This window comes from Pipra filicauda, unplaced genomic scaffold (genome assembly GCF_003945595.2).
Source record: "Pipra filicauda isolate LSUMZ 115617 unplaced genomic scaffold, ASM394559v2 scaffold16_size7369187_pilon, whole genome shotgun sequence".
NCBI lineage: Eukaryota > Metazoa > Chordata > Aves > Passeriformes > Pipridae > Pipra > Pipra filicauda.
In genome coordinates, this window is record NW_024104207.1 from 814,168 (window position 1) to 840,835 (window position 26,668).

At 36.9% G+C, this 26,668-nt stretch overlaps 2 protein-coding genes across 3 annotated transcripts in view; one reads left to right on the plus strand and one right to left on the minus strand.

Annotated features, from left to right (window-relative positions):
* The window catches only part of TDRD9 (tudor domain containing 9), a 73,197-nt gene that overhangs the window by 43,539 nt on the left and 2,990 nt on the right, over positions 1–26,668 (minus strand). For both annotated transcript variants that reach the window (XM_027732896.2, XM_039379555.1), the window contains exons 2-4: positions 11,046–11,155; positions 4,210–4,307; positions 2,033–2,254 (exon numbers count right to left, since the gene is read on the minus strand). In XM_027732896.2, the coding sequence (XP_027588697.1) occupies positions 2,033–2,254; positions 4,210–4,307; positions 11,046–11,155 (430 nt within the window). The remainder of the gene's footprint in view (positions 1–2,032; positions 2,255–4,209; positions 4,308–11,045; positions 11,156–26,668) is intronic.
* Positions 20,660–23,853, plus strand: RD3L (RD3 like). The gene is made up of 4 exons (XM_027732899.2): positions 20,660–20,735; positions 21,646–21,737; positions 22,409–22,714; positions 23,556–23,853. Exons 3-4 carry the CDS (start codon positions 22,416–22,418, stop codon positions 23,851–23,853), a joined length of 597 nt encoding a protein of 198 aa, XP_027588700.1. The 5' UTR covers positions 20,660–20,735; positions 21,646–21,737; positions 22,409–22,415.

A 26,668-nucleotide genomic window follows, 5' to 3' on the forward strand; every position in this document is an offset into this window, starting at 1 on the left:
GTGCAAGATACCAAGATCAACTTATTCCTGAAAGTTCTACAAACTTATGTTATGCAATAGATTTTTGATTCCTAAAGTACTTGTTTAACTTTAGCTGTCTCAGGTGCTATCTACCCAGGCAGGCAGAGCTGTGACCACCTTTTCACATGCAGCTTTCACATCAGCCTAGAGCAGGTGCGTCCAAGCTCAGCCATTTTACCTGTTTCTACTCAGCTCAAAAAAGTGCTGGTGAAACAAGCACAGCACATCCACATACACTGTCCTGAAGATAGCTTGGAAGCACAGCACCATTTTATGTCTTTAAGACTCATTAGCCTAATAAATCAATTTAGCAATTTTATGACTAATTAATTCAAGGTATCAAATCACATCATAGACTTTATGTAGAACTTACTTTGAAAAAAAACAACACCTATAACTGTTCTGGTATTGGCTGGGATAGAGTTAATTTCTTCTTCCTAGGTGGTATTGTGCTGTGTTTTTGGGATTTAGTAAAACATTGATTACACACTGGTGTTTTGGTTGGTGCTGTCATGTTCATCCTAAGACAAGGGACTTTTTTGTGGTTTGTGCTCTGCCCTTAAGGAGATACACAAAAAACCTGGGAGGGAGCACAGTCGGGACAGGCAACCTGAACTGGCCAAAGGGATTGTCCATGGCATAGAATGCCATGCCCAGTATGTAAACCAGGGATTTACCCACAAGGGAACCAACTGGGGTTTGGGGACAGGGTCTGGTATCAGTCAGCAGGTGGTGAGCTATTCTACTGTGCATCCCTTGAGGGTTTTTTGTTATTACTTTTTAATCATTATTTACTATTCTTAGTATATTTTAAACTGTTTCAATTGCTAAATTGCTCCTGTCTCAACCTACAAGCTTAACTTTGATTCTCCTCCCCGTTCCACCAGGGTCGGGAGGGGTGGAGGGGTGAGGTGAGTGAGCAGCTGTGTGGCTGCCAGCTGGGCTTAAACCAGGACAACAGCCCACAGTAATGCTACAAATATGATAGCTGGAGGTTATTAATATTGGCTTAGTTACAATCTGAGATAATGCCAGAGCATAATCACAGAATTCTCTTGAGTGTTCACCTCTCAGAACTGAAACCTGGTGATTAAGCATGAAGAGCCTTTTTACTTTGTTTTCCAACCTACCCGAAGAAAAATGAAACTTTGCAGTTGTGTTAAAAATGAGAAAGAAAAATCAGGAGGGATGACAATAAAGATCCTTTAGATGTAAAAATTAAGGTCATGTATCTGCACAGCCCTGTAATATGGCATTTCTGTAGCAGGCCATAATCTTTGCACCGAGTTTGCAAGGCCTCAGGACTAAGGCATGTCTGGGCTGCTCTCCTTGAACCGTTCTTTATCTGCCTTCATTTTTGCTTTACTTGGTCTCGTTGGGACAGTAATTTAGTGTAATGTAGGGATACAGAGGCCTGGTAGAGTAGCAGACACCTTGGGAAGCAGAGACACAAGATGGGGCGTGGAAGAAAGTGGATGTGGGATAACAGATGAAGTAACCTGTGTTAAAAGAGGAAAGTGGCATCCAGTTTAGAAAAGGAAGGACATAACTGAGTTTGAAGCTGAGCTAGACAAACCAAAAGGAGGAGATGGATTTAAGAGGAAAAACTAGTTCAAGTTTTCACAGGCTAAGAAGAAGCAACAGGATGTTCACAAAACAATGTGGCCATAACTGCACGAAAGTTTTGACAGAGCTGACAGGTAAATGTAGTAAAGTCAAACAGATAAAGTATGTTAGTTAAGGAGTTTAAAGTAAAAAAAAAAAAAAATGTAGGTGTGTCCAGTGCAGAAAAATATTTCTGTGGGAGTCCCACCAGGATTTATAGTTATTCAACTTTAAAAGTTAATTTAATTACAAACATTTAGCAGGAGACAGCTAGAAAACAGCCATTCTACTTTAAAAGCAGATTCTCTAACATTACTTCAGTATGCTGGATCTCTTTAAAAGCAATTAAGAAAGAAGACATAGTACTTTTTAATGCATTTTTAAACAGCATTTGAAACTTTTATACCTGGTATCCTACAAATCCACCTAGAGTCCATGATCGTTCCTTGCTAATCCACCTGGCAAGGCTGCTGGCACTGATTTTCCGGGGCTGGGTGACAGCAATGTTGCAGTGGATAGATTGCTGCATGCAGTAATCCAGAACATATTGTGGAATCTGTGTGCTCTTACCACTGCCAGTTGCTCCTTCTACAATCACAACTGAATTGTTTTGTATCAGAGACAGTATCTGAAACAATTTTTCAAGAAAACTCGTAAGTCTACAAAACAAAACAGATTTTTAACAGACTTGAAATATCAGCAGCTTCCAGGCCACACATCTAATATCTGTAAAACACTGTGCCATCATCTTCTAGGAATGTGGAGATAACTGGACTTCTAAAACACATCAGAAGATCACAGAAAAGAACAGAGGTATTCATATAAAATATGTGTGCGTGCCCATAAAGTATAAGAGCAGTGTTTTTTCCTCTAAGAATTTTTACACAGTGGTTTTGTACAAAACCCAAAAGTTTTGTACAATGTTTAAAACACAAAGTTTCCATCTAAAAACAAAAACCCAACCAACCAACCAACCAACCGGACAAACAACAGGACAAACAACAGGACAAACAACAGGACAAACAACAGGACAAACAACAGGACAAACAACAAGACAAACAACAAGACAAACCACAAGACAAACAACAAGACAAACACCAAACAAACCCAAACAAAATAAAAAACAAAACAAACAACAAAACAACCAAACAAAACCAAAAAAAAGAAAAGAAAAAACAACAAACCCAAAACAAGACAAAACCAACAAAACAAAACAAAAAACAAACAAAAAACAAAAAAACCAAAACAAAAAACACAAAAAAAAACCAAAACCAAAACACCAAAAGAAAAACAACAAACAAAAGACAAAAAAACAAAATTAAAAAAAAAAACAAAAAACCAAAACAAAAATAAAAATAAAACAAAAAACCCAAACAAAAAACAAACAAACAAAAACAAAAACAAACCCCAAAACCAAACAAACAAAAACAAAAAAAACAAAACAAAAACAAAACAAAACCAACAAAACAAAAAAATAAAGAAAAAACACAAAAACCCAAAAAAAACCACCAAAAAAACCCAAAACAACAAAAACAACAAAACAAAAACAAAACAAAAACCAAAACAAAAACCAAAAAACAAAACTAAAACAAAACAAAAAAAAAAGAAAAACAACCAAAAAAAGAAACAAGAAAACAAAACAAAATACAAAAACCAAAACAAACCAAACAAAAAAAAACAAAAAACAAAAAAAACAAAAAACCAACACAAAAACAAAACAAGAAACAAAACAAACAGAAAAAAACAGAAACAAAAAAAACCCAACAACAAAAAAACCCCAACAACAAAAAAACCCCAACAACAAAAAAACCCCAACAACAAAAAAAACCCAACAACAAAAAAAACCCAACAACAAAAAAAACCCAACAACAAAAAAAACCCAACAAAAAAAAAACCCAACAACAAAAAAAACCCAACAAAAAACCCAACAAAAAAAACCCAACAAAAAAAACCCAACAAAAAAAACCCAACAAAAAACCCAACAAAAAAAACCAACAAAAAACCCAACAAAAAAAACCAACAAAAAACCCAACAAAAAAAACCAACAAAAAACCCAACAAAAAAAACCAACAAAAAACCCAACAAAAAAAACCAACAAAAAACCCAACAAAAAAAACCAACAAAAAACCCAACAAAAAAAACCAACAAAAAACCCAACAAAAAAACCCAACAAAAAAACCCAACAAAAAACCCAACAAAAAACCCAACAAAAAACCCAACAAAAAACCCAACAAAAAACCCAACAAAAAACCCAACAAAAAAACCCAACAAAAAAACCAACAAAAAAAACAAAAAAAACCCAACAAAAACCCAACAACCAACAAAAAACCCAACAAAAAACCAACAAAAAACCCAACAAAAAACCAAACAAAACCCAACAAAAACAAAAAACAACCAACAACAAAAACCCAACAAAAAACCCAACAAAAAAACCAACAAAAAACCCAACAAAAAACCCAACAAAACAAAAACCCAACAACAAAACAACAACAACCTCCCCCCACAAAAAAAAAACCTGCCCCAAAACCACAATAAAACATTATTTTCAGCTTTATTTCATGAGAGAAAGTACACTGACATTACCTTTTCCCTGTGTTTGGTTGTAGGCATATTCACATATTTATGTTTAATTATTGGTATAGAAGTTGAATCACCTGATTGACACTGACCCAATGAAGTACCTAGGCAAAAAAATAACCAAGAATAATTTATTTCAATAGAGAAAAAGAAAATCCAGCTAGAGATTCGGAAACCTAACTTCTCTAAAATTTGAATTGCATACTTGTGAGTATTAATAGAACTAATACTTTTAATATCAGTAGATTATTGGAGATCTTCTAGGTTTATGCAATTGCTGTTGCACTGGAAGCAATTCTGAAAAAACATTGCTTCTGTGTATAAACCATCATCAGTGTAAGAAATGTATACAATTCTATATGTTTTCCTCTTAAAACAGTATTTTTGCACAGTTTGCATTACAATTGCCAGTTCTACCTGTGCAGCCAAGAATTCACAATTCTGAAAAAATCTGCCTTATTCATATGCCTTTGTTTTTTTGCCCTAGAGTCTACTGGATCCACAGTGGAAAATAACTCATCATTTGACAGGAAGGCAATTATATTTCTACCACTTGGCAGTTAAAACAAATCTGGTGAGCACCATGATGACCCTTCAACGTGATACTACATTCTGCAGTCTCATGGCAGGAGTTAGTCACTGTTATCACTGAGTAATACAGGACAAAAATCTCACCGTGCCAGCATGAGTTTCTCTCAGAGGTCTGCTGTCAGACAGTTGTAGAGGAAGTGCAGAAGGGGAAAACCTAGACAAGACTGCTTTGTAACTTGCAATTAAACAATCTGGCTAAAAAACCCCACCATAATGAAATCAAAAGCAGGAATGCTTTCTATTTCAAATGGGTTTCACCAGGTATTATTGTAAAATTGACTTACTTGCACAGAAGTAATTCTGAACCTTATACTTCACTTCTTTTTATGGCGTTATTTCCCCAATAAGCAGACTGGGGAGAAAGAAATCTGGTATTCTTTCTACAAAGGCAATAATTACTTTAAAATAAAGGCTATAACCTCAATACTTGACTGCAGTTATAGTTCCCTTTCTTTGGAAAGGTTGTAACAACCTCACACAGCAGTGAAGCAAAAGCAGGCAGAACAACATGTTCTGTCTCTGTACTACACCTGAATGTGCTCCAAGCCCCCAAATTGTCTTAAAGTGTCAAGCAATACAAATTAAGTTATTCTCACATTAAAGCAGCATACAGTTCAACAAGACAGTTTCATAAAGCACTAAAAAACAGAGTTTTCCTGAAGCCACACTCTGCAACAAGAAAGGTTCTTTACCTGGACTCTGTGTAATGCAACAGTTAAAGGTGATCACTGCACAAGGATTTACTTACCACCACTGAACACACAGAAAACCAGAACTTATTAGCAGCCTGCCTTGAAAATATTGTCTGCCCTTTCTAAAATACTTTTGGTCAAGTTTCTAAATATATTCCCCAGAAAAAAATTCATATATAGCATTCTGTCACAGCAACACTGTACAGAGGCTGACTGGCTTCCCTCTGGCACAAACATGTCACTTCTGGGACATCCACAGCTCTGTGTGATTTGGCCAATGCTGGAAGAAACCTCAAGCTGCTACGAAACAGATCCCAGTGTCAGCAAATTCCTGATAAAGGAACATAGCCTTCCCACCTCTATCAGGTTTTCCATGAAACAAATGCAATTTTGAAAAGCACATTAAAGGTATACAATAGAAGACAGCAGCAATTTTTTAACAGTGCTTATAAATAAGGAGGGAAGGTAAAAAAAAAATAATAATTTAAACCTCTGTAATTCAGTAAAAAGACAGTGCATTAGTCAGAAATCATTGTCCTAAAATTCAATTTAAAATTTATTTTAAAAATACAAAGGACCAAAGCAGAAACAAAGAAACAGCCACCAATATTCACGTACCTGCTGAATAATCTGATTAATTTAATCAATTTTGTATACATAATTTTTTTTCACTGCTGAAACATAACTTTCTTTAATATTGCTTTTTATATTACAGTTCTATGACGGCAACATCTTACCTTCGCCTAAACATAGAAATTTGGAAAAGAATTATCCCAGAAGTAAATGGTGATCCAATGTTAGCCACCGTCAACACAAAGAGTTTGAGAACTGACAGACATATAAGCACATAGCAGATGCTACAAGTACTAAAAGCAGTATGGTTTGTTTTTTCTCTCTTCAAGACATGTAGACTGTGCTTAAACTGAAAAAAGCATTACTGAGTTTGCCTGGGGAACTAATACCATGACAACTGTGAGAGTTCTGTCTAGAGCAGACAGTGCAGACTGGAGCCTCTGAACTGGCGACTTCAGATGAACAATGATGTGACCTAAGAAGCCATGAAAATGCCCACCCTAACAAACTGAGGACACAAACCTCATCTGAAACCTGCTATGATCATTAGTGAATAAAAAAAAAGCAAAATGGGGATGGGAGAACTTGAGTAACCATCTTAAGAGACCTTAGAAGCTTCACCTTTATATTTTAAAAATGAAAGGTGTTGTTTTGTACCACGAAGACCTGCTGCAGAAGAGAAACATTTGAAAACACATCCCATTGAAAGTTCCAAGGTTATTCTACTCATTCAAATAACATTTAACTGTGAACTCTGTAGCACACGGTCTAGTTGCCTTCAACTGTTTGGTTTTGCTTGGGGTTTTTCTTTTCTATTTTTCATATCCGAGTTCTCCCCAAATGAGAACTGATCTTCTGCCAATACAGACAAATCTACAGAGTCAAGGAGCTAAAGGACTACAGACTTACCAGCAAAAAAGGCACAAACTTTTCCATTGCTTTTACTTTCTGGAAAATTTTCATAAGACCAGGATAACTGACCCAACCAGTGCACACCAGTGTAAGACACCATGCTCTAACCTGCACCTCAGATTCTGACATACAGAGAATGCAGGACACTTCCAACCTGAAAATGGTAAATTGAGGAAGCATGCAGCTGCCCACCATGGTGTTTTAGGACAAGCTAAATATTTCAGTGTATAAGAAGCATTGATGCCAATCCAAAATATTGGTATTCATTTCTCTATTAAAGAAATTATTTTGCATGCAAGTGCAAAAAAGAAACAGAAAACTCAATTACGGGTAAGATGAAATTGCCTGCTTACTTCCTTTTCAATTATTATGAAAGTTCTGTAGAGACACATTGACTGCCATGACTAAAACAGTCCAGTGCCCATGGAAAGAGCAATTTTCCAGTATCTCAGTTATTGTAGGCCATAGAAGCAGATGTATTCCCACTGGTACCCATTTTCTGAATTGAATTTGAACATATCCTTTTAACACAAGATTAGATTTTTGTATTCACCAGTTCTAAAGTTGAAGAGAATCGCTGAAGAGATTGTACAGCTGGATCTTGGTATCTGCCAATAAAGCAAATTAAAATGAGAGCCTTAAAACAAAGTATACTAGGAAGTACTGGTTAAGTGAGTCAAATGAGATGCTTATTACATCCCTGATCATCCCTCTGCTGAGCTGCAAATACACAAGGTGACCACAGTCATCGAGGAAGCTCACAGGAAAGGAAAGAGAGAGGTAACAACACGGTTCCTGCACTGAGCCACAAAGCATAAGGACTTACCAGTATGTCACATACTTCAGTCATAACACCAAGTAGATGAAGTTGCTACTGACTGAGCCCTGGAAAGATTAATCCAGAGCCTGGGCAAAGCAATTAAACTTCCTGACTGAGGAAAACAGGCTAACAATTTTCGGTCTTGAAGAGCTGACTGCCGAAGGATGCTCACAGGTAACATGAAAATTCCTAAGAAAACACTTCTCCATTACAATTCTCTTCAACTTGCATATATTTTATATACAAAAGGTTTTGAGGTGAAATCTGTGCTATGATTAATTTTTCTGACATGCATCTGTTCTGAATCCCAAACATTTAAGGAACTCTATAATTGAAGTTTTCATGTGGCATAAATGATGTTTAAATTGCTTATTCTCTGTAAGCAATTACTTCACATGGAACCTAGAACGCCTCCAGAACAGATCCGTTTAATGGTATGAAAATAATGAAGAATGAGAAAAGGAAAAAGAATTGCCATCCACAAAGCTGCATGAAAATAATTATATAGTTATGCTTAACTTAAAAAAAAAAAAAAAAGCGGGGGGGAATTTATTAAGGATTTTACAAGCTAAAGAGCAAGACTCTTAGTGCACACAGTTTAGAATTCCCAGATTTTGGGGTGGGGAGGAGGAGGGAGAGGGAAAAAATCCATTTTCTACAGGATGCTCAAATTAGGCGAGTGTCCCATACACACAACTCCAGAAGGTTTCCCTCTGCACAATATCCCACGAGCTCAGAGAATCAAAAGTGTGTAGAGCCTGAAACAGCCAGTACCAAATGTGAAACCAGTCTGATGGGCCACGGAAGAACTGCAAATGCTCTACTTGTTTTGGCTAAGAGTTGTGACAAAGAATTTTCTTCTACTCTTATTTAATCACTTCAACTTCCTTTTCACAGCAGTATTATCATTTACAGCAGAGTCAGAACTCTAAATGCAATTCCCTGATGATCTGTTTTCCCAACAAAGAAGTAGATTTCTGTTGGTCCTTTCAGTATAAAAGCATATGCTCTTTCAAAGAAATTGGAAAGCACAGGATTTAAACTCAACAGGATTTCATAAAATAACAAGGCACAAACAATACAAACACCACAACAGTTTCAGTAACTCCACAAGTTTTAAAAGAGGCTGTCAATTTATACAGAAGGTATCATCTACAGTTGCAACAGCAACTCCAAAAGAAAGAAGCTTCAAAAAGGATACCAATTCTGAACCTTCAGGCCAAATCAGCTTCTCATTTCCATGTTGTGAAGGTTATTTCCTGACTACATATGTATTCAACACAGCTAGAACTCATATGTCCTGGTCTAGATTAACTCTTGATAATTTATGACAACACTCACGTTCTTAAAAAGAACCTACACTTCCAGATCAATACAGCTTGTAGTTACAAATACCTCTTGGAGCTCTTGAAATCTGCATGATCTCTTTTTACCATTTAACAGCAGCAGTCTCAAATGTGTAACAACATACACATTTATAACCTATAAATTTAACAGTACAAATCTTATGCTCGCTTACTGAGCTTCTTTGTTCTATTATCCTAACATGAGTTTGCCTGTAAGTCAAAATTGACAGCAATAAGAACCAGGATTTTCTGAAGTATTTCTGTTATTCTGCATCTAGGTGGGATTTGGCAGCTCGGTCTCAGAATGCCGTAGGAATGCTCCAGTCCTGTCACTACCCAGTTTGCTGAGAACCCGCCACTGGATCGTACACAGCTGGGAGCACAGCACTGATGAGAGGAGGCAGGCATCAACACTGCATGGAACAGCTCCTGAAGCAACAAGACTCCAGACAATGACACAGACAAAGACTAGAAAGGGGGGAGGGAGGGGAAAGGGACTAAGGGAAATATCTAACAGATCGATAATAAGAGAGTATATAATATGCCAGTATTTCAGTAATATTTTAGGGTAGTTTGCTAATTAGATGCTGTTTAGGTAAGTTACAACTGGAAGGAAAGAATAAATATTAAAAGGTATAAATTTCAAGAAAAAACATTTTAGGGTAGGCTAAGAAAAAAAACAGGTATTTTTAAAATAAAATATCAGGATGACTACACAGAAATATTTCCTAAAAAGCCGAAGTTATAACTGTTTCTTTTACAGGAGGAACACTGCTAGCATCAGTTCCATTCAAAGTTATGTAGGCCAGTAGTGCTGCTAAATTAGGTTGCTAGCTTACTTTAGGCAGAATTTTGATTTAACAGGTGAAGGACGTTATATGATCTATGGTATTTCATTGCATTAATCAGTACCACTACCCTATTAAAGAAACATCTAAGGAACTTAGGCTCAATCAGTTTGTTGTTGTCCTTCCTTTGCTAATAAAGCACATGAAAAAAACAGGGAACACCACCAGATTCCTTAACTACAACATTAGAAGCTCCTTACCAGTTCCCTTATTCCTCCATTTTAACCTTTCAACACCTCTTCTCTGTAATGTCAAGTGAACAAGAGACAATATTTTGTGGTTGGGACAGAATGTCAGGTGCACTGCACATGCTGAACAGGCCAACTGAACCTACTGCCTCTCTGCTGATGACAGACCCAGCAAATGGCTTCCTCAGCTACCTGAGTTCCAGAGGCCACAGGATTTGCAGAAGCACTGAAGGACAGCAATTTCTAGAAAATTTCTCACGTTTTCAAATTTCGGTCTATCAGCAAAGGTATACAAAAAGTATTAACAGAATGACACAAAGAACAGACAAAGCACATAAATGTCCTTTTCTTGGGAAATCATCTACATGAACAAAACTGGAAATTAAGAGGCACAGTAGAGTTTGAAGCTGAGCTGCCCTGACAAGTGAGTCAGCCTCAGACTGCTTTTACCAGAGCTCCTAGGAAAGAAGGGCAATCAAATTTCCCTCTAAAGGCAGTTCAAAGCAATAATCAAGTAGGCACAGAAATAAAATGGATAGAAAATGAGAAGACAGAACAAAGACATGAATCTAACGAGTGGTATCTTTTCCTTGCAGATTTATTTCAATCATGTATCTACATTTATCAATACAACAAGCCAGATATATGCACCTTTATCTATGCAACTGCATTATATGGTGTGGTTTCCAGAAAATAAGGTGTTTACTTTCTAATACCAGGCCTTTATATATAACAAACTAATACACACACATCATTAAACAAGAAATACACAGAAGGGTTTCACAGTTTTGAGTACAGGAGATAGAGAGAAAAACCACAGGGAGAAAAAGGACAAGTGTATCTGGTCATAGTATTTTTATTTCCTTTTTTACCTGGTTTATTAGAGACAGGCTGATCATTTCCAGATACACCTAGCTGTTGTTCCTCTGCTCGTCTGTATTTTTTGGCATATTCCGTTCCAACGCTCTCTGTGATAGGCAGCCTGAAGAGGAAAGAAATGATAAATCAATGTTTCCTAATCCAAGTCATTCGTATGTCTGAGAACAGTAGCATTACATAGGAAGTTCAGAGTCTCCATGTCACACGGGAGCTACTTCAATGAACAAACTTCAGAAAGAAAATTTGTCTCTCCATTTAGATACCAGTCTGAGGAAAATGCCACATTAAATCTTTTTGTTTGGGCTGAAAAAATTGGAGCACCCAAAATATCAACCTTTAAGGTTTTAATACCTAGGAATTTCTCTTCTAATGAAAGACTACGACTTCTTCTGAACAAAGATAAAATAGCTCTGTTTCACCAGTTCTTGACACAATACAAATAGGGTAAAAATCTTATTCTTGCACGGTTCCCTGGAGATAGGACAAGTAGGAAGGAAGAAAAAAAATCATCTCACTGCTTTGAGGAAAAAAGTTTTGACTTTAAGTCAAGAGATGATGGTGATCAGGGAAAAAAAATTAATGCAATCACCTGAGCACTGAATTTTATGGAAATCTATTACACACAAGAAAGTCTAATCATGACATGAATATAATGAAGTAAGATGAAAAAAATTTCTTCTACATAAACAGTGCAAAGAAATCCACATGGAATTCACTAGAGAAAGAAGCAGCATGTAATCAATCATCATAGTTATTAAATCAACAATGAACTTAAATGCAGAAGAGTCTTGAACACATCAAAAGCAACCTTATTTTTTAAAACAAAATACAGAAGTTGATACTATGGTTTTGCTTAAATTCTGGGCCCTGTGCCAGCCTTTGCTATGCAATAATTCACTAATGCAAAGCAAATCTGTTTCTGTTTTATGACAGCACTGCAGAAGTGTTTGTTTCTTGACGTAAATAGCAGGCAATGCTGACTCCAAAAACAATGACTCTGAAAACAACATGAGACTTTCAACATGACACTGTGTCACACAGCTCTCAACATGAAGTAATTTTCAATATTTTGATGCCACAGAGCACCCACCTTCTCCAGCAAGGCAAACTCTCTGCCAGCTTGGTTGTCCTACAGACAACTCATTCAGATCAGAACACCCAAGTATTTATCACCTACTGCTGCCAACAAACTAAGAAATAGCTTCTGATCCAGTTTTAACAATATGTTAGACATAGAGCCACAGCGATTTCCCCCTGGATCTCAAGTCTCTCTCCTAATGCAATGTTCAACAGGACTGCACCCATCTGCACAATGGCTACATGAGCAACAGCTGCCTACTTTGAGCAAGCAAACTACAACACTTGCATCACTCAAACCCTTCGGGAACAACTGGAACAGGGAACACTCCTCAACAGGCCTGAATAAAAGGTACAATACAGAAAAAAAAATATTCACTTATAAAATAGTTTGTTCCACTGAATGTACACTTAAGACAAATAAAACCCAAAAATTCAACAACAGTATCGAAGTCAAGCACTTGGTAGCTGAAAATACCCCAATGAAGCTTGGCTGCACAATCTCACTTTGGCAGCACTGTATGCACGTGATACAGATTTAAGTGATACAACCAATTATTTTTTCACATCCATAAATCTGTAGCCTCACTGAGAGCACTGGACACACATCTGAAAACAAAAAAATTGAGTTATGCAGCAAACACAACTTGCCCTTTGGTTCTCTGTAAGAAAAAAAGCCATCCAATGCAAGCAGTCACTGCTGTCACAGCAGAGCAGGTATTGCTTGACTGTCAGAGCCCTGAGCAACAGCAAGCAAATCACTCAAACAGAAAAATCTCACTGAGGCTAAGGGTGACAAAGGAGGGCTATGCTCCTTGTTTGCAGTTAAGACCTTGCAGACACATCATTATTTAGACAGTACCTGAGGAACAGGGGGTGTTTATATATATATACACGCATATATATACATATATATATAATGCATATATATATAATGCATATATATATAATGCATATATGTGTAAAAATATATATGTTTATTTATAAATATTTATTTAGTATCTCCTGGAGATGGAGTATTAAGCATTTCAAAACAGGCTCCCAGAAGCATGTATGTGCTTCCAACCTTCACCTGTACAGCTCCAGGAAAATGAGGGCATTATGACCTTGGTGATACTCTGAATATTTTATTTCAGAAATTAGGTTTTCTGTCTTCAGAAAGCAGCACGCAGTAAATAAACCCCAGGCTACACAATGAATAAACAAAACATATAATAGCCAGTCATTAGGAATGAACACTGAGCACTTGACGTACTGGATCAGGCTACAGTCTTGGGGAAAATCATATGCAACTGCAAGACTGCATATGAGAATACGAAATGAACAAACAAGCTTCATTGTATTATTTCTTCATGTTTTAATGCTGAACTTTGCAGCATTAATAAATTTAAAGCTTATAGAATAATGGGGGGCTTTAGGCAAAATATAAAGAAATCACTGTGAAGCCCTCTGGAGCTCTCCTAAATCACCAGAATGATGAAATAAGGGTCATTAATAAGCCATCAGTAGGTGCTATTGTCCTATATACACCTGGATAAACAGAAAGGGATTTCTATTACATGGAAATCTAGTGATTTTCAACAAAATTTGCTGACAGAGGAATAACACGATTCAGAAATTCAAATCCATTCCAGGCTAGAAAAGTACAAACTAATGAAGAGACTTGGCTGGATTCTATTTACAAAGCACAGTGTCTGTCCGATACATCAGTTATCTTTTTCCCACTTCTATTCCCTCAGAGTGAAAACCTGCCTTTTGGTAACACCTGCCATGTTAACAGCATATATTCCCTAGGCTTTCCAGATTCCAGCCTTTAGAGCTGCATATACCAAACAGTCCAAATTCTACTACATTGAGAAGCAGTAAAAAGAATTTTTGTGACTAATACAATCAATGAAAATTTTAAGTCATCATCTGAATGAAATGCAGGAGATTTCGGATGTTCTGCTTTTTCTTCCTCCCCCCTTCATTTAAAAAAGCAGGTGAATTAACACTGTTTCTTATAATACTTTCCTTATTCCATATCATGTGGCTTAGCTACTATAACATTTTTCTGAAGTGTGACTGATCTTGGTACATATGCCCAGTCAAACTAATTTTGAGCATCTGATTGAAACAAAGTATTTCTAAACATAAAATTAAATAGAGCTGACACTTTAGGGGAATTACTAGAAGGGAAACACAGTTTAACACCAAAAATTATTGACACATTCAGTTGAAAATGCTTTCAAATACACTGAGGGTGCCTTTCTTTAAATAAATTCAGCTAGAGAAAGGTCTTCCTTTTCTTCAAGCTACAGAATAACCTCTAATAAGTCAACAAGGCCATCATAACAGAGTACACTGGGTAAATTTTTGTATTTGAGCATCTGAAATATGAACCAAAGCATTTTTGCATACACTTAGTAAAAACAGAACCAGTTGCCCAATCTCAACCGTAACTGTGACAAGCAATTTGTTTGGCCCTTTGAAGTGACACGTAGTACAATGCCACCGCCTACACTGAACACAGTTAGTGCCAGCAGGAGCAATGCTAAAAAAGTCTTTATTAAAGTAACAAGACATATACAGTGTTATTCCATGAAAAAATAGCACTACTCAGGCAGCACACATGAATGTGTGAAGAAAACATCCAAGTACGTAGCAAAATTCCAAGGATTAAGATGCTTGCTTATCCAATTTCAAACAATTTTCTACTAACTATCTAACTTTGGGGTAGAAGCCCTATTCAAGGCCATGTAACTTCAAAAACACATACAGAGACAAAACTTAAAAAAAAAGTCTTCTAGGGTTGTGTTTTTAAAAAAATCTGATAGATGTACTTTCTACCTATTTATGTTTTGCCTCATTTAACACAAAAAACCCTGAGCACATGGGACTGGAAGCTGAACATAAAACTAGTGTCACCCATTTCACAGATCACAAGAGAAGGACTGCCCCAAGTCATGGCTTCTGTCACGCACACAAACTGTCCACCTACTTACAGATCTTCGTGGGGAAGGAAAAATCACTTGAAAAAAACACTTAGCTTTGTAATATACAGAGCAATATTTTGCTGTACAATTTTAGTAAGATATATACAGTAGACTGTTTCAAAGCCTCTTCTGAAACTAAAGTAATGTGACACTTTACATAACTGAACATTTGCCATGACAGTGAATAACCTTCCACTGGGTTTACTGAAGGACATACTAAAAATTACTTTCCCTTTAGCTGGAAGTTCGCTTTTCATCCAAAAGATTGGTCTTACCTGCAGAAATGCACTAACTTTAATGAAATCACGTACTGTCATTCAAAACCCATAATGTTTCAGCCAAAAAAAAAAAAAAAAGACTATTAATAGAAATCAGAGTAAGTGTAATCTAGTAAATACTAAAACACAGATTTTACAAAGTCATTTACAGATTATTTTAAGAATCTAAGAATCAGTGAGATTGATGCTTTTTACCACTAAGAGCTGTTCTAAAATGTAAATAGGTAGATTTAGTGATAAAGTCTTCATATATAGGCATTTTAAAGGCTTGCACTGCTCTTCCTCATAGCAGTAATTCAGATCTCCAGTTTTAAAACCTTAAACAGTTGGGGGGAGAGAGAGAGAGAGACAGAGACAGAGAGAGAGAGAGAGCACTAAAACCACTTTGCAAAAATCCTGAAAAACTCTAATGCAAATGTTTGGATTTGGATAAACTATGTAAACTCAACATCTCAGAAATATTTAACACATGTCAAACTAACAGCTCTGCAAGACCTTCCATCTTATTCACAGTTAAAATCCAAGAAAAATAACAACCACAAATGCCATGATGAAACGGTCCAAATCAAATTTACCGTCTCCTGCTCTGGGATTTTATGCCAGTGGGGGGGACTGGGATGAACTCCTGGGCTTCAAAGAACTTGGACATGAGCTGCTGATGAGTTCCTCTTTCTGCAGCCATAGATCCAACGGGATGCTCTGAAGAGGGCAGGTGTTACCTGTGGCAGATGGTGACAAGCCACACAGCAACTACCTCTCTACCACACATGAAACAGTTAATTTGGCAAATCAAAGTTGTTAGAATTAATTATGAATTAGATGTCAGACAGGTGTTCATATTTACTAACTTCAACCAAAAGCACAGTTTCTCTATCAAGCATTGTTTCTGATCCTTTAGCAACATTCACAAAGCATCTACACTCCTTAAAACTTCAAAATTCACCCCTTCCCTCTGAACACAAAGGCAAAAAAACTTGGCAAAAAAGAAGAAAAAAAATCCCACAGCAAGAAAGCCTAAACAAAAACATTTGGTTACACACTTGGTAAAATCAAGATTAAATAAATCTCTGAAAAAAAATAAAACGCAAGTAAAAGACTGCTGTTAATTTAAAAGAATGCCCATGAAGGGTAGTATTGAAAGCAAGATGCCCTCAATTTCAAATTGATGCCTGTAACTCCCTGGTCTATTAGTGAAGTGCCACCAGCACCAGAGACATTGAAGCTACAGACAGTCCAACTGCAAGAAATCAGCTTCAACCACATCCTGATTTTATTCATCTCAGCACCAGAAGTACAGTGACAGCTTACACAAATTTCTGTCAGCTAACGCTGCTAAAAGAGACTTATTCAGTTGTTCACTCTCACAGCAAAGGACCAAACAAGGAGTCTTACCAAGAGGCCTCTTGTGCAGGCTCATGGCAAATTTTGCTCCTAGTTGTTAAAAAGCAAAAGCTGTAGTCAAATACTGTCTGAACTGATCAGAGGAGGTAGACTCACCATCTGTCTGCAGCCTGAAACAGCTAGAGAGAGTTGTTCTGTCAAATCTAAAGAAAAATGCACTACAAAGTTAATGATTAAATCCAAAGTGTGAGGCTGCATTTATAAATAAAAGGAAATGATCCAACCTGCTACCTATGGATAAATCATATTAAGAAACCTCTCTTCCCTCAGATGACTGATGGGGTTATTTTCTTTATAGCAGCTCTATGGTGCTGTGGTTTAGATTTGTCACCAAATCAATACTTCTAAAACACAAATGTTTTAGTTATTGCTGAGCTGCATTTGCACAGTATCAAGGCCTTCTCTATTTCTCATTGCACCCCTTCCCTGCCCCTGTGAACAGACTGTGGGGCTTTCAAGTGTTGTGAGGGGACACAACCAGGCAGGTAACACAAACTAACCAAAGAGATATCACATGCCATGCACTGTCATGCTCAGAAGCAAAAGGATAGAAGATCTTCAGTTCTGTTTGCCATCTTTTGTTCAGAACCTGGCTGGGCATCACTCTGCCCATGAGGGGTGATGTGGAACTGCCTTTGCATCACCTCTTTTGTTTTCTTTCTCTCTTCTTCCCCTTCTTAAACAGCTTTTTATCTTGAACCCAAGTTTTTTTTCTTTTGCTCTTCCATTCCTTAGCCTCTATCCCATTGAGGGTCAGCAGGGAGTAGAGTGAGGGGCTCTTAGGTGCCTATCAGGCTTAACCCACAAGATTCATCAGCCCTTCACACAAAATCCACAGCAGCAAATCACAGGATGTGACTATTATCAAGATACTAGCAAAGAATTATGGAACATCCACCGCTGCAACAATGTGCTGAAATGTTAGCTCACTAGCTATGGTTATGACCTGCTATCAGCACTTTTGGTCAAATAAGAATTAGGTTGATCATTTCTCAGTGTGTCATTGAGTCTCATTCATAAAGAAAGCTATACTTCTTGCCCTTTTCAATTACAAGAGTAAGTAGCACCTCAGATGGTACAGATGCCATAAAATTTTCCGAAGAAAAGAATAAGAAGCTTCTCCTTCACCTATTCTCTCCATTTATCACACCTTGTACCTCAAATCGGTGCAGTGTTCAGTTAAATGGAAGTGGCTTGGAATGAACTGCTGTTCAGCACCAACTTCTCCTCAAACCGGCTTTCTCTCAGAAAAATAGTGTGTTGTCCAACAGCACACTCAATCAGTACAAATAAGTACTGAACTTGTAGTCCTTACAGACAGGCATAGCAGCACAGCCCCACATTTAACCAAATTGCCTTATTTATTACAGGACCTGGTTGTCAGGTTCAGGAAGTTCCTTTATGTATGTGATGTTAAGGCACATGTCTTAAGACTAAAGTCTTGCTGTATTCAGAGGTGACTTGGATTTGCAGCTTTTTTTTTGTCCCAGAATACAGTTACAGAACAATACTTTTTCAGAAGAAAACACCACACTTGGAAAAACAGCTGATCCCTAGAGAACATTTCTTCTTTGTGAGAATTTCAGATTTTGCAAGAATGACAAGGTTGTTTCAAGATATGCCTTCTGCATATCATTACAGCAAATTATTTATTACTGTAGTGTTGAAAGTCTTAATCAGAATGTAAAATTTACTTAGCCACATATCATGCAAATACCTACATTTCCTGTGCTAAAGACATTATTTTATTTAGTTGTTTTGTTTGTTTGTTTGTATTTTAAGAAAGCTTTCAAGATATTTCAAAAAGCATCAATGGTAAAATAAACATTTTCTTTCACCTCTTTTTAGCCAAGAAACATTACCTTGCCATAAACGGCCGCACTTCTAAAGTAGCCAGTATTAACATTATTCATGATGATCTTCAAGTAAGAATTCATTCATCTCTAATGCTACTGCTTATACTAGAGGACATCTCCTGTGAACATGCACAAAACCACCTCGCTGTTATTCTTAAAGTACTTCTTTGGAGTTATGCTTTACTACTGCAACGAAAAAGCTAAAATCCAGGCACGTTCAGCACCCTCAAAACATGCATCCCCTTTCCCTGTGGTACGTTTCAACTACTTAAATCTGTATGTTGTCTGCTGTACTCATAAGTGTACATAAATATTCTTACTCTGTAGCTATGCTATGCCTTCCCCACAGAACTTAGTCTGTTACCAACTAGGAGCTTTAAGAGTATTGACAAGGAGCGATTCAAGAAGTTTTAACCCTGAACAATTTTAAAAGTCAGCACTACTTCTAACTTCTACCTTAATTGTCAAGCTCCCCCTCACAACTGCGACGTCAAGCAGGAAGAGACAAGAGAGGGACTGCTGGAATAGATGAAATTTTGAGTACCAGACATTTTCAGGTTAATGATTAGAGCCACGAACTGGACTTCCACACCTTCACAGCAAGTCACCCACACAGCAGAACCGAACCACTCTGAAAATGAGGGTTCTTCCAGCAAGTGCTGGGTTTAGCTGCAGCTCTTCAGTACAAACCATACCCAAAACGTAACCATCCCCATGGGTGCAAACACTACCTTAGGAAGAATTCTTTCAACATGACAGGTACCACACCACACTGACACTCCCTTCCACTCAGACAAGTAAGAATAACTAACTCCTTAAACATGCCTTGAAAAAAATCAAGCACAAAACAGAACTGTGCCTCATATGTAATTTATTTTCAGGGTAGAAGAAAATAACAGAATAAACTGAGTCCATGGCCGTAGGAACTGTTCTGCCACATGCACCAGGGTAGGCTCATTATTCTGACTGGGGATGCACAGAGCTGGGCATTATGACGTTATTAACTAAGTTACTAATAAAGACAAACTCTGAAGTGCCTTCAGGGAACAGACCCACTATCAGCTAAAGGCAAGCCAAAACTTCCACCCTGACACAGCACTGCAGATCCATGAGTACATTTAGGGATAGCTGGATGGAATGCTAACTCCCCAAAGCTCCTAGGAATAAACAGGGGCTAGAAACTGCATAAAATACTGCTCTACTTTCAAGTCCAGTTTCCAACACCAGCCACACGTGAGCAGCCACCTCTTCCTGAATACACACCTGAAATGCCTGCAAAAGTAGAAGCAATATTCATTTTCAACTTTAGTGTTCTACCAATGGAAAGATAAACATAATTCTCAGCATCCTGCCTTGCATTTTCAATGATGCAACCAAATATTAGGTTAAAAAACAAAAGTTGTAGGTTTCTCATTTAATTACTTTGCAGACCTTCCAGTATGCCTCTCTAATTTGCAAAGACACTATTATGGTTTTATATTGTACAGCAGTTTACTTGAAGATTGATATAGTGGAAAAAAGTGGTGACGTGTTAACTGTGCTGTAAAGGAGGTGGCAAGGAGCATTTTAATTTCATCTGAAAATCTGTCAGGACAGTTCTGTCATCATAAACCTAGCTCCCTTCCTTTTTCATAGTACCACACACAATGCAATGTGAAAACCTTCCAGTTGAAGAGGATTAATACTGACACTTGAATTTTTCCAATGTATAAGTAATATCAGCTTTAATAACAGCCATACACGTCATCCTTTATGTTGTATGACATCTAGAACAAATTTACAGAACCTCTGTTCTCCCAACAGTTCAACACACCAGTGGAGGGAAAAAAGGTAGGAATGAAAAATACTTAGGGGAAGCAAAGACAGTCATTAGAACAAGAGCGAGATGGAGAGGCAGCATTTCGCATTCCATGGCTACTATTTAGATTAATAGGAAGAGACCAGATAACTGGAACGGAAAATGGCTGCTTCAGCGACCTTTGGTGTGCACATTGCCAGCCCTGAGAATGAACCTTAAAAACGGATATGCTCAAAATATTCATCAAGAAAGGAGGGAGCAGGCAACTGACAGCCAGTTGAGAGAGGCAATGTCTATGGTAAGACTTACAATTCTGGGCTTTTTGGATCAGTTTGACCTCAATTTGCATCTTTTTATCGTTCTATTCCTTTAATTAGATTAATGTGTCTTTTGTGGAGCACTGGAGGTGTTGCAGCCTTGCTTCTTTAAACACATTTGGAATGTTAATTTAAAATGCTAACAGCAATGCACAGCAATGAAAAAGTACAGTAGCGTGAGATTGATGAAATTCATCTGGAAGAAGCATTTAATGCAGCAACAAAATCCTGAGCAACTGTCAAATACTTCTTTTCTGTCAACACTCACTTAACAAAAGCTTTAGATGATCTTTACTAGAGAAAAACTATTCTTAGCTGTTTAAAAATGACAGCAGAACAGCCTGATCCCCCTCTAATGGGAGATAAGTCTTCCAGCATCTCAATGGCCTGAAAGTTTAGTTTGATGATAAAAGCAATGTAGTTATTTTTAGCACTCTACAGGCATAAAAATACAGCTCTAAACTGTGACCTACAGCTATGCACAGCCAAGCATCACATCACACGACAGCCTTAACTTTAGCTACAAGCAGGGCTGTAGTTGCTTCAGACTATCATTATTCATCTCACTACCAACAATACCTTTGGATGGATTTAGCAACAAGCATTTGAAATTGTCACCATCTTTTTTTAAATTGCTGCCACCGGCAGAACTCAATTCAAAGGTAGGAGATCTTAATGGACTTGGTAGAAAGTATTTGAGAGACCATGCTAGGTTAAATGGATTACTGCTTCTCTCTGATACAGAGGATGAAAAAGAACCTTAAAAGCAGAAAAACTTAAACTGTCATATTCAGTACAGAAAGTCATTTTTTTTTAGCACAGTCTGAGTAAATGAAAAAAAAAAAAAAAAGAAAAAAAAGGAAAAGAGAAAAAACGCTTGTTTTCTTCCAGCAGTAGTAACAACCTGCAAACAGGACATGCTAGAATAAGAGACCTTCAAGCAAACTGACCTGAAACAACACTTTTCACAGACAGCTGCAAAGGTAATTTATGTTATTTTACTCCAATTTGCACGCTTGTGTCTGCATGATTTCTTAGAAACTGCAATTTAAAAGTCTACTCCACCAGATTTCTGATTCCAGGTTATGTGAACAATAATTTATTTAAAATATTTAAAATATAAATCGATACAGAGGTTGTAAAACCAGATCATGCAGAGTTCCAGTACTTAACTTTATTAATTAGTATAATCTTTAAATGTAAATGTAACTTCAAATTTTGGAGGTTTGGGGTTTTCTGTTTTGTTGGGGGGGGCGTTTGATTGGTTTTGGGTATTTTGTGAGGTTGGTGGTTTTTTGGTTTGCTTGTTCGAGGGGAAACAGTTCCCTGGGGTTTCTTTTTTTTTTTTTTTAACCATATACACTATAGGATAAAAAATGAAATATTTCCGAGATGACAGATATGCACTTTTAAATGTTGCAAACTTCATGTAGTATTTTAACTCAGAAAACAAACGGGAAATTTTATAAAATGTAAAGCTTGTCAGATTTCATTATGGCTTGGTGAATGTTATCACTACTTTTATTGTACCGCAAGCTAGTTCAGCACCATTAATAAATTTTCATTCAGACATGCAGTTGCTAAGAAGGAAGTCTACAGGTAAAAAGAACTAATCGGTCAGACAGAAACAACCATTTTTTTTCCCCCCTCTCAGCTTAAAAATGCCACTTTTTGGCTGGATGAAATGGTCAAAAACCGATTCCTACAAGCCCACAAGATGTCCTGGATCAGAAGTTGTTACAAAAACCCTGCTGAGGGAGCTGAAATGGCACCTGAAAGAGCGTGAAAGATTCGTGCAAGAGATCGAAAACGAACAAAAAGTCCAGAAGACTGGCATGGATTACAACTGGCTCAAGAACTACCAGAACCCTCAAGCAACAATTCCAGCTACTGAGCAACGGCAACTCGAAGTTCTGTGTTCACAAATCCAGCCTTGCCAAACAGGAACTGTTCTCAGCAGGTAATTGTTTCGTATTTCCCTAACTCTGAGTACTCTATAAAAAGTACTATGTTTTTCTACCTAGTTGAAGTTAGTATTTGGCTCTGATCTGCAGAAGTAGCAGTGACCAGCAACTGGAATGCATTTTTATAGGTGTTCTATAAATTACATCTTCACTTTAATATGTTGTACTTGAAGGAAGTTTTAAATCAGGATTTTCCTGGTCTAATCCAAACGAGGGAAGTCTTATATGACCTTTCGATACTTCCAGTTTTTCCTCTGTTATTTATCCCCAATATTTATAAAATAGTAACCCAATAACCCAAAATCAAAGGACTAATGCAATGCACTATTATGCAAAAAAATCCAGCTTTACTGTCCAAAATACCTGAAAGCTTCTAAAACTAGCAAATCAGTGTAAAAAAAAAATTCAGATTTAAAAAAAAATCCCCCATACACATTTCACAAAGAAAAATTCTCCTATGCCTGTATTTTAATACATTTTCTAGGGACTCACAGATACAACAGAACAAGCTCCTTTTAAAGCCCAAAATATACCTCAGGGCAAAGTCAGTTTAAATCAAGTTACCCAGATGGGCCAAAAAAAAAAAAAAAGGAAAAAAGAAAAGCATACCCAGTAACAACCACTTACTGTCCTCATAATAGCTGGAGCACATCCAGTACATTGTTAGAGCTCTTTTCCTCTCACAATCTTCTCGGGGAGGTGTGTGGGGAAACGTGGCAGCAAGGAAAAAATAGCACCACATGCAGTAATTTCCTCCTTCCCCCCTCCAGTGACCAGAGAGGAAACAAAAGAGTTTTCAACGCTGATGATTAGATTTCAATTTTTGTTCATTTCTAGATTTCGTGAAGTTTTGGCAGAAAATGATGTCTTACCCTGGGAAATAGTCTACATATTCAAGCAAGTTTTAAAAGATTTTCTCACCACTACTGAGAGAGAAAACCAACCAGAGCAGCTGGCAGATGCATGGAATACAAACTGTCCTGAACATTTCAGTCCGCGTGGCGACAGCTCTAACAAGTCGGACAAGGATGAAATCCCCACTGTTTCAAGTTATGTTGACAAAAACACACACAGCATGTTTCCCACCTTCTCTCATAGAATCTGGAATCTACCCTATTACTACCCATCAAGTTAAGTTGGTTTGTGTTGCTTTCAAAAAGTTATGCAGCCATTCGCATTCCTTTCTTGTCATTGCCATCCAGACACATATAGCAGTAAGAAATGTGACCTGTTCCCCTTTTTTCCAAGTTCAGAAATTAAAATACTTCGTTATAACTAGTATGCAATAACTTTAACTATCAACTCCCCTTTTATCTTTATAGTTTCTTAGAGCTGTTGTGTTTGAAGCCATCTTTTAATAAGCAATGTAGATGTTTCCGAAAAAATTCTGAAGCATTTAATTTTTTAGCCGTATAGAGCTAGAAGTATTTAAACAATAAAAAAATACTACTTTCCATATTTTGAAACAGCATCAATTCACACAGCATTAGATAAAAACTTCTGTATTTGTCACATAGTTTTTAGGCTCTATGGGAACTTTATACTGTGTAAATGAAATGGTTTCATATACTCTAAGTTGTACCAAATAAACTGGTAAATATGTTTTGAAGCTGAATAGTTATTTCTTAATTTCAAGAGTAAGTTGCATGAAACATTAACAGAACTTATAACATGCTGCATGTAATATTTCTATATTTTTTCCTAAAGTGTACTCTGCACGTGCTGAAGTATTATGAAGGTGGACAATTAAATGAAAGCATTTAGTTGGATATTTAATGGCATTTAACAACTAGCTCTCTGTTCTGCATGAAATTAATGAGTTATATTTTTTCAAACAGTTGTATATAATTTCAAATTTGACTTACTGGAAACTGCTCTGAAACCCTAATTCTGCATTAAACTTAACCATTTTGATCAAATCAGACAGTACGTTTCTAGAATAGCCGAAGAGTCAAGCCAGATCATTTCCAAAGTAAGAGGTGATTATTCTAAATTTAAATATAACAACATTTTTTTTCAGTTGCCATCATCTATCACTGTGGGTTCATAATAAAGTTTTACAAGACTGATTGGATATGTAGGAGTTACGGTCACAGCAGGCAATTGGAGCAGAAAATCAATGAAAACATATGCCAGAACTCAGTTGGCTACATTTCCAATTGTACTCCCATCACTGTACGTAACAAGTTCTTACATATCTTATGTAACCTCTTCTTCTCCAGATTTCCTTTTAATCTGTCTGCCACATCACAAAAAACGGGTAAGACTCACATGGCCCAACTCACTACTTTGCAAACACAGAGGAAAACTGCTTCCTCTGATATTTTCCTCAGGTATACTAAAGACAACATTCCAACTTCCTCTAGGTGGTAATAACAACTGCAAGGCATTTTCTTATGCTCCACAGTTGTATCCCCCACCCAAGAAAGAATTTCCTAATAATGCAACATAAATTGCATAAACAAATGGCATAATACTTTCATAAACGATGAAAATATTACTTAAAAAAAACCTCTGAAAAGCTTGTAATATAAAGAACATTTCATGTAGAAAAGTAAAATGTAATATACACGGGATGTAAAATAATCATAACTCTTGCACACACCAAAAGGATAAAGCATTGGAGGACAAGAGGAAAACATTTCCTATAGGTTTAAAATAAAACTTGCAGCTCAATACCAAAAGTAAGGAGTCCCTCCACTTACCATAAAATAAATACACAAAACTCACTATATCTGCACTCAGAGCTGCTATAAACTCTTTGCCTTCCTTTTGCCAGTTGTCAGTTTATGGATAAATAACAAAAATGCTGCTCTGAACTTATTCTGCTCTTCTGAGGCAACACAAGTAGTTAGAGATTCTTTTCCTGAAGTTCTAAGCCCTGCAAGACGGCAGGAAAGGACTGAAAGGAAGGTTTTCATTCAATGATAAAACCCCCCAAAGTGCTAAATGTGAAGTACCTTTTCCATAGGAATGAGGGTAACATACTGAACATAAAAAAGGCATTGGCAGAATTAATGTTATACTGAGAATTAATACCCACAATACCAGTTTCAGAAAATAGGTTTTATTTGGTCAAACATGCAAGATTGCTGCAATGGCAAGTTCATTTCTTTAAATGGTACCCTCAACAGCCTTCTACTGGAAAATAAGTGAAAAAAGCCCTCAAAATTTTGCTTCCAAATTTTAGTTATGGAAAATGAAAGGCCAGTAAACATGGAAGATCCACTTACCTTTATGATCACCATAAAAAAAGGAAAAAAAAAAGAGAGACAAAACCAGCCCCACAAGTTGACCACAGATACAACTTACCCATTCTTCATTAATTTCACTTCTATTTCACTTTAGTATAAGCAAATGCATTTTTCTAAGTCCAGAAACAAGACCCATCAACTACACCATATGCTAAAAGGCAGTTGTTGAATAATAGTTATCAAATGTATCTAGGCATCCCAGTCAATTCAATGTTAAATCCCAATGCAATGCTAGAGAAAGGCACAAAAAGGCTCATCTACTTTTATATGCATGTTTTATTGATGAAACTGATATTAAGCTACTGCATCCAGTCCTAGTGCCCATATTTGGGGGTAAAGGAGAGGGAGAAATCAAGGGGGAACTGGATAAGGTACAAGAAAAAAAAATAAGGCAAGTGCTGGGAAAATGCCATTCACTAAGGCCTTACTTTTTCCATTTTTTCAAAAACAGAAAATTAGGGGTAACTTTGCAAAATACGAGCACTTTCTCCTGACCAAAGTACTATATACTTTCTCTAGTTAAAAAGCAAAGAAAAGCATAGAAAAAGCAAAGGTGTAAGAGCAAGAAGCTAAGGAAATTAAACATATTTTAAAGAAACGTGTTAAGTTTGCTGCAACATGCTATAAAGAGAATCTGTTCCTCAGTTCACCAGCTAAGACAAGCCATTTTCTAGAAATTAGTTTATCCTCAGGTTT

What these genes read in the sequence shown, in the direction of transcription:
- RD3L (XM_027732899.2), top strand. Translation starts at nt 22,416, where the DNA reads ATGCCACTTTTTGGCTGGATGAAATGGTCAAAAACCGATTCCTACAAG. An exon ending in ACAGGAACTGTTCTCAGCAG is followed by an intron (nt 22,715 to 23,555) that starts GTAATTGTTTCG and finishes GTTCATTTCTAG; the next exon opens with ATTTCGTGAAGTTTTGGCAG.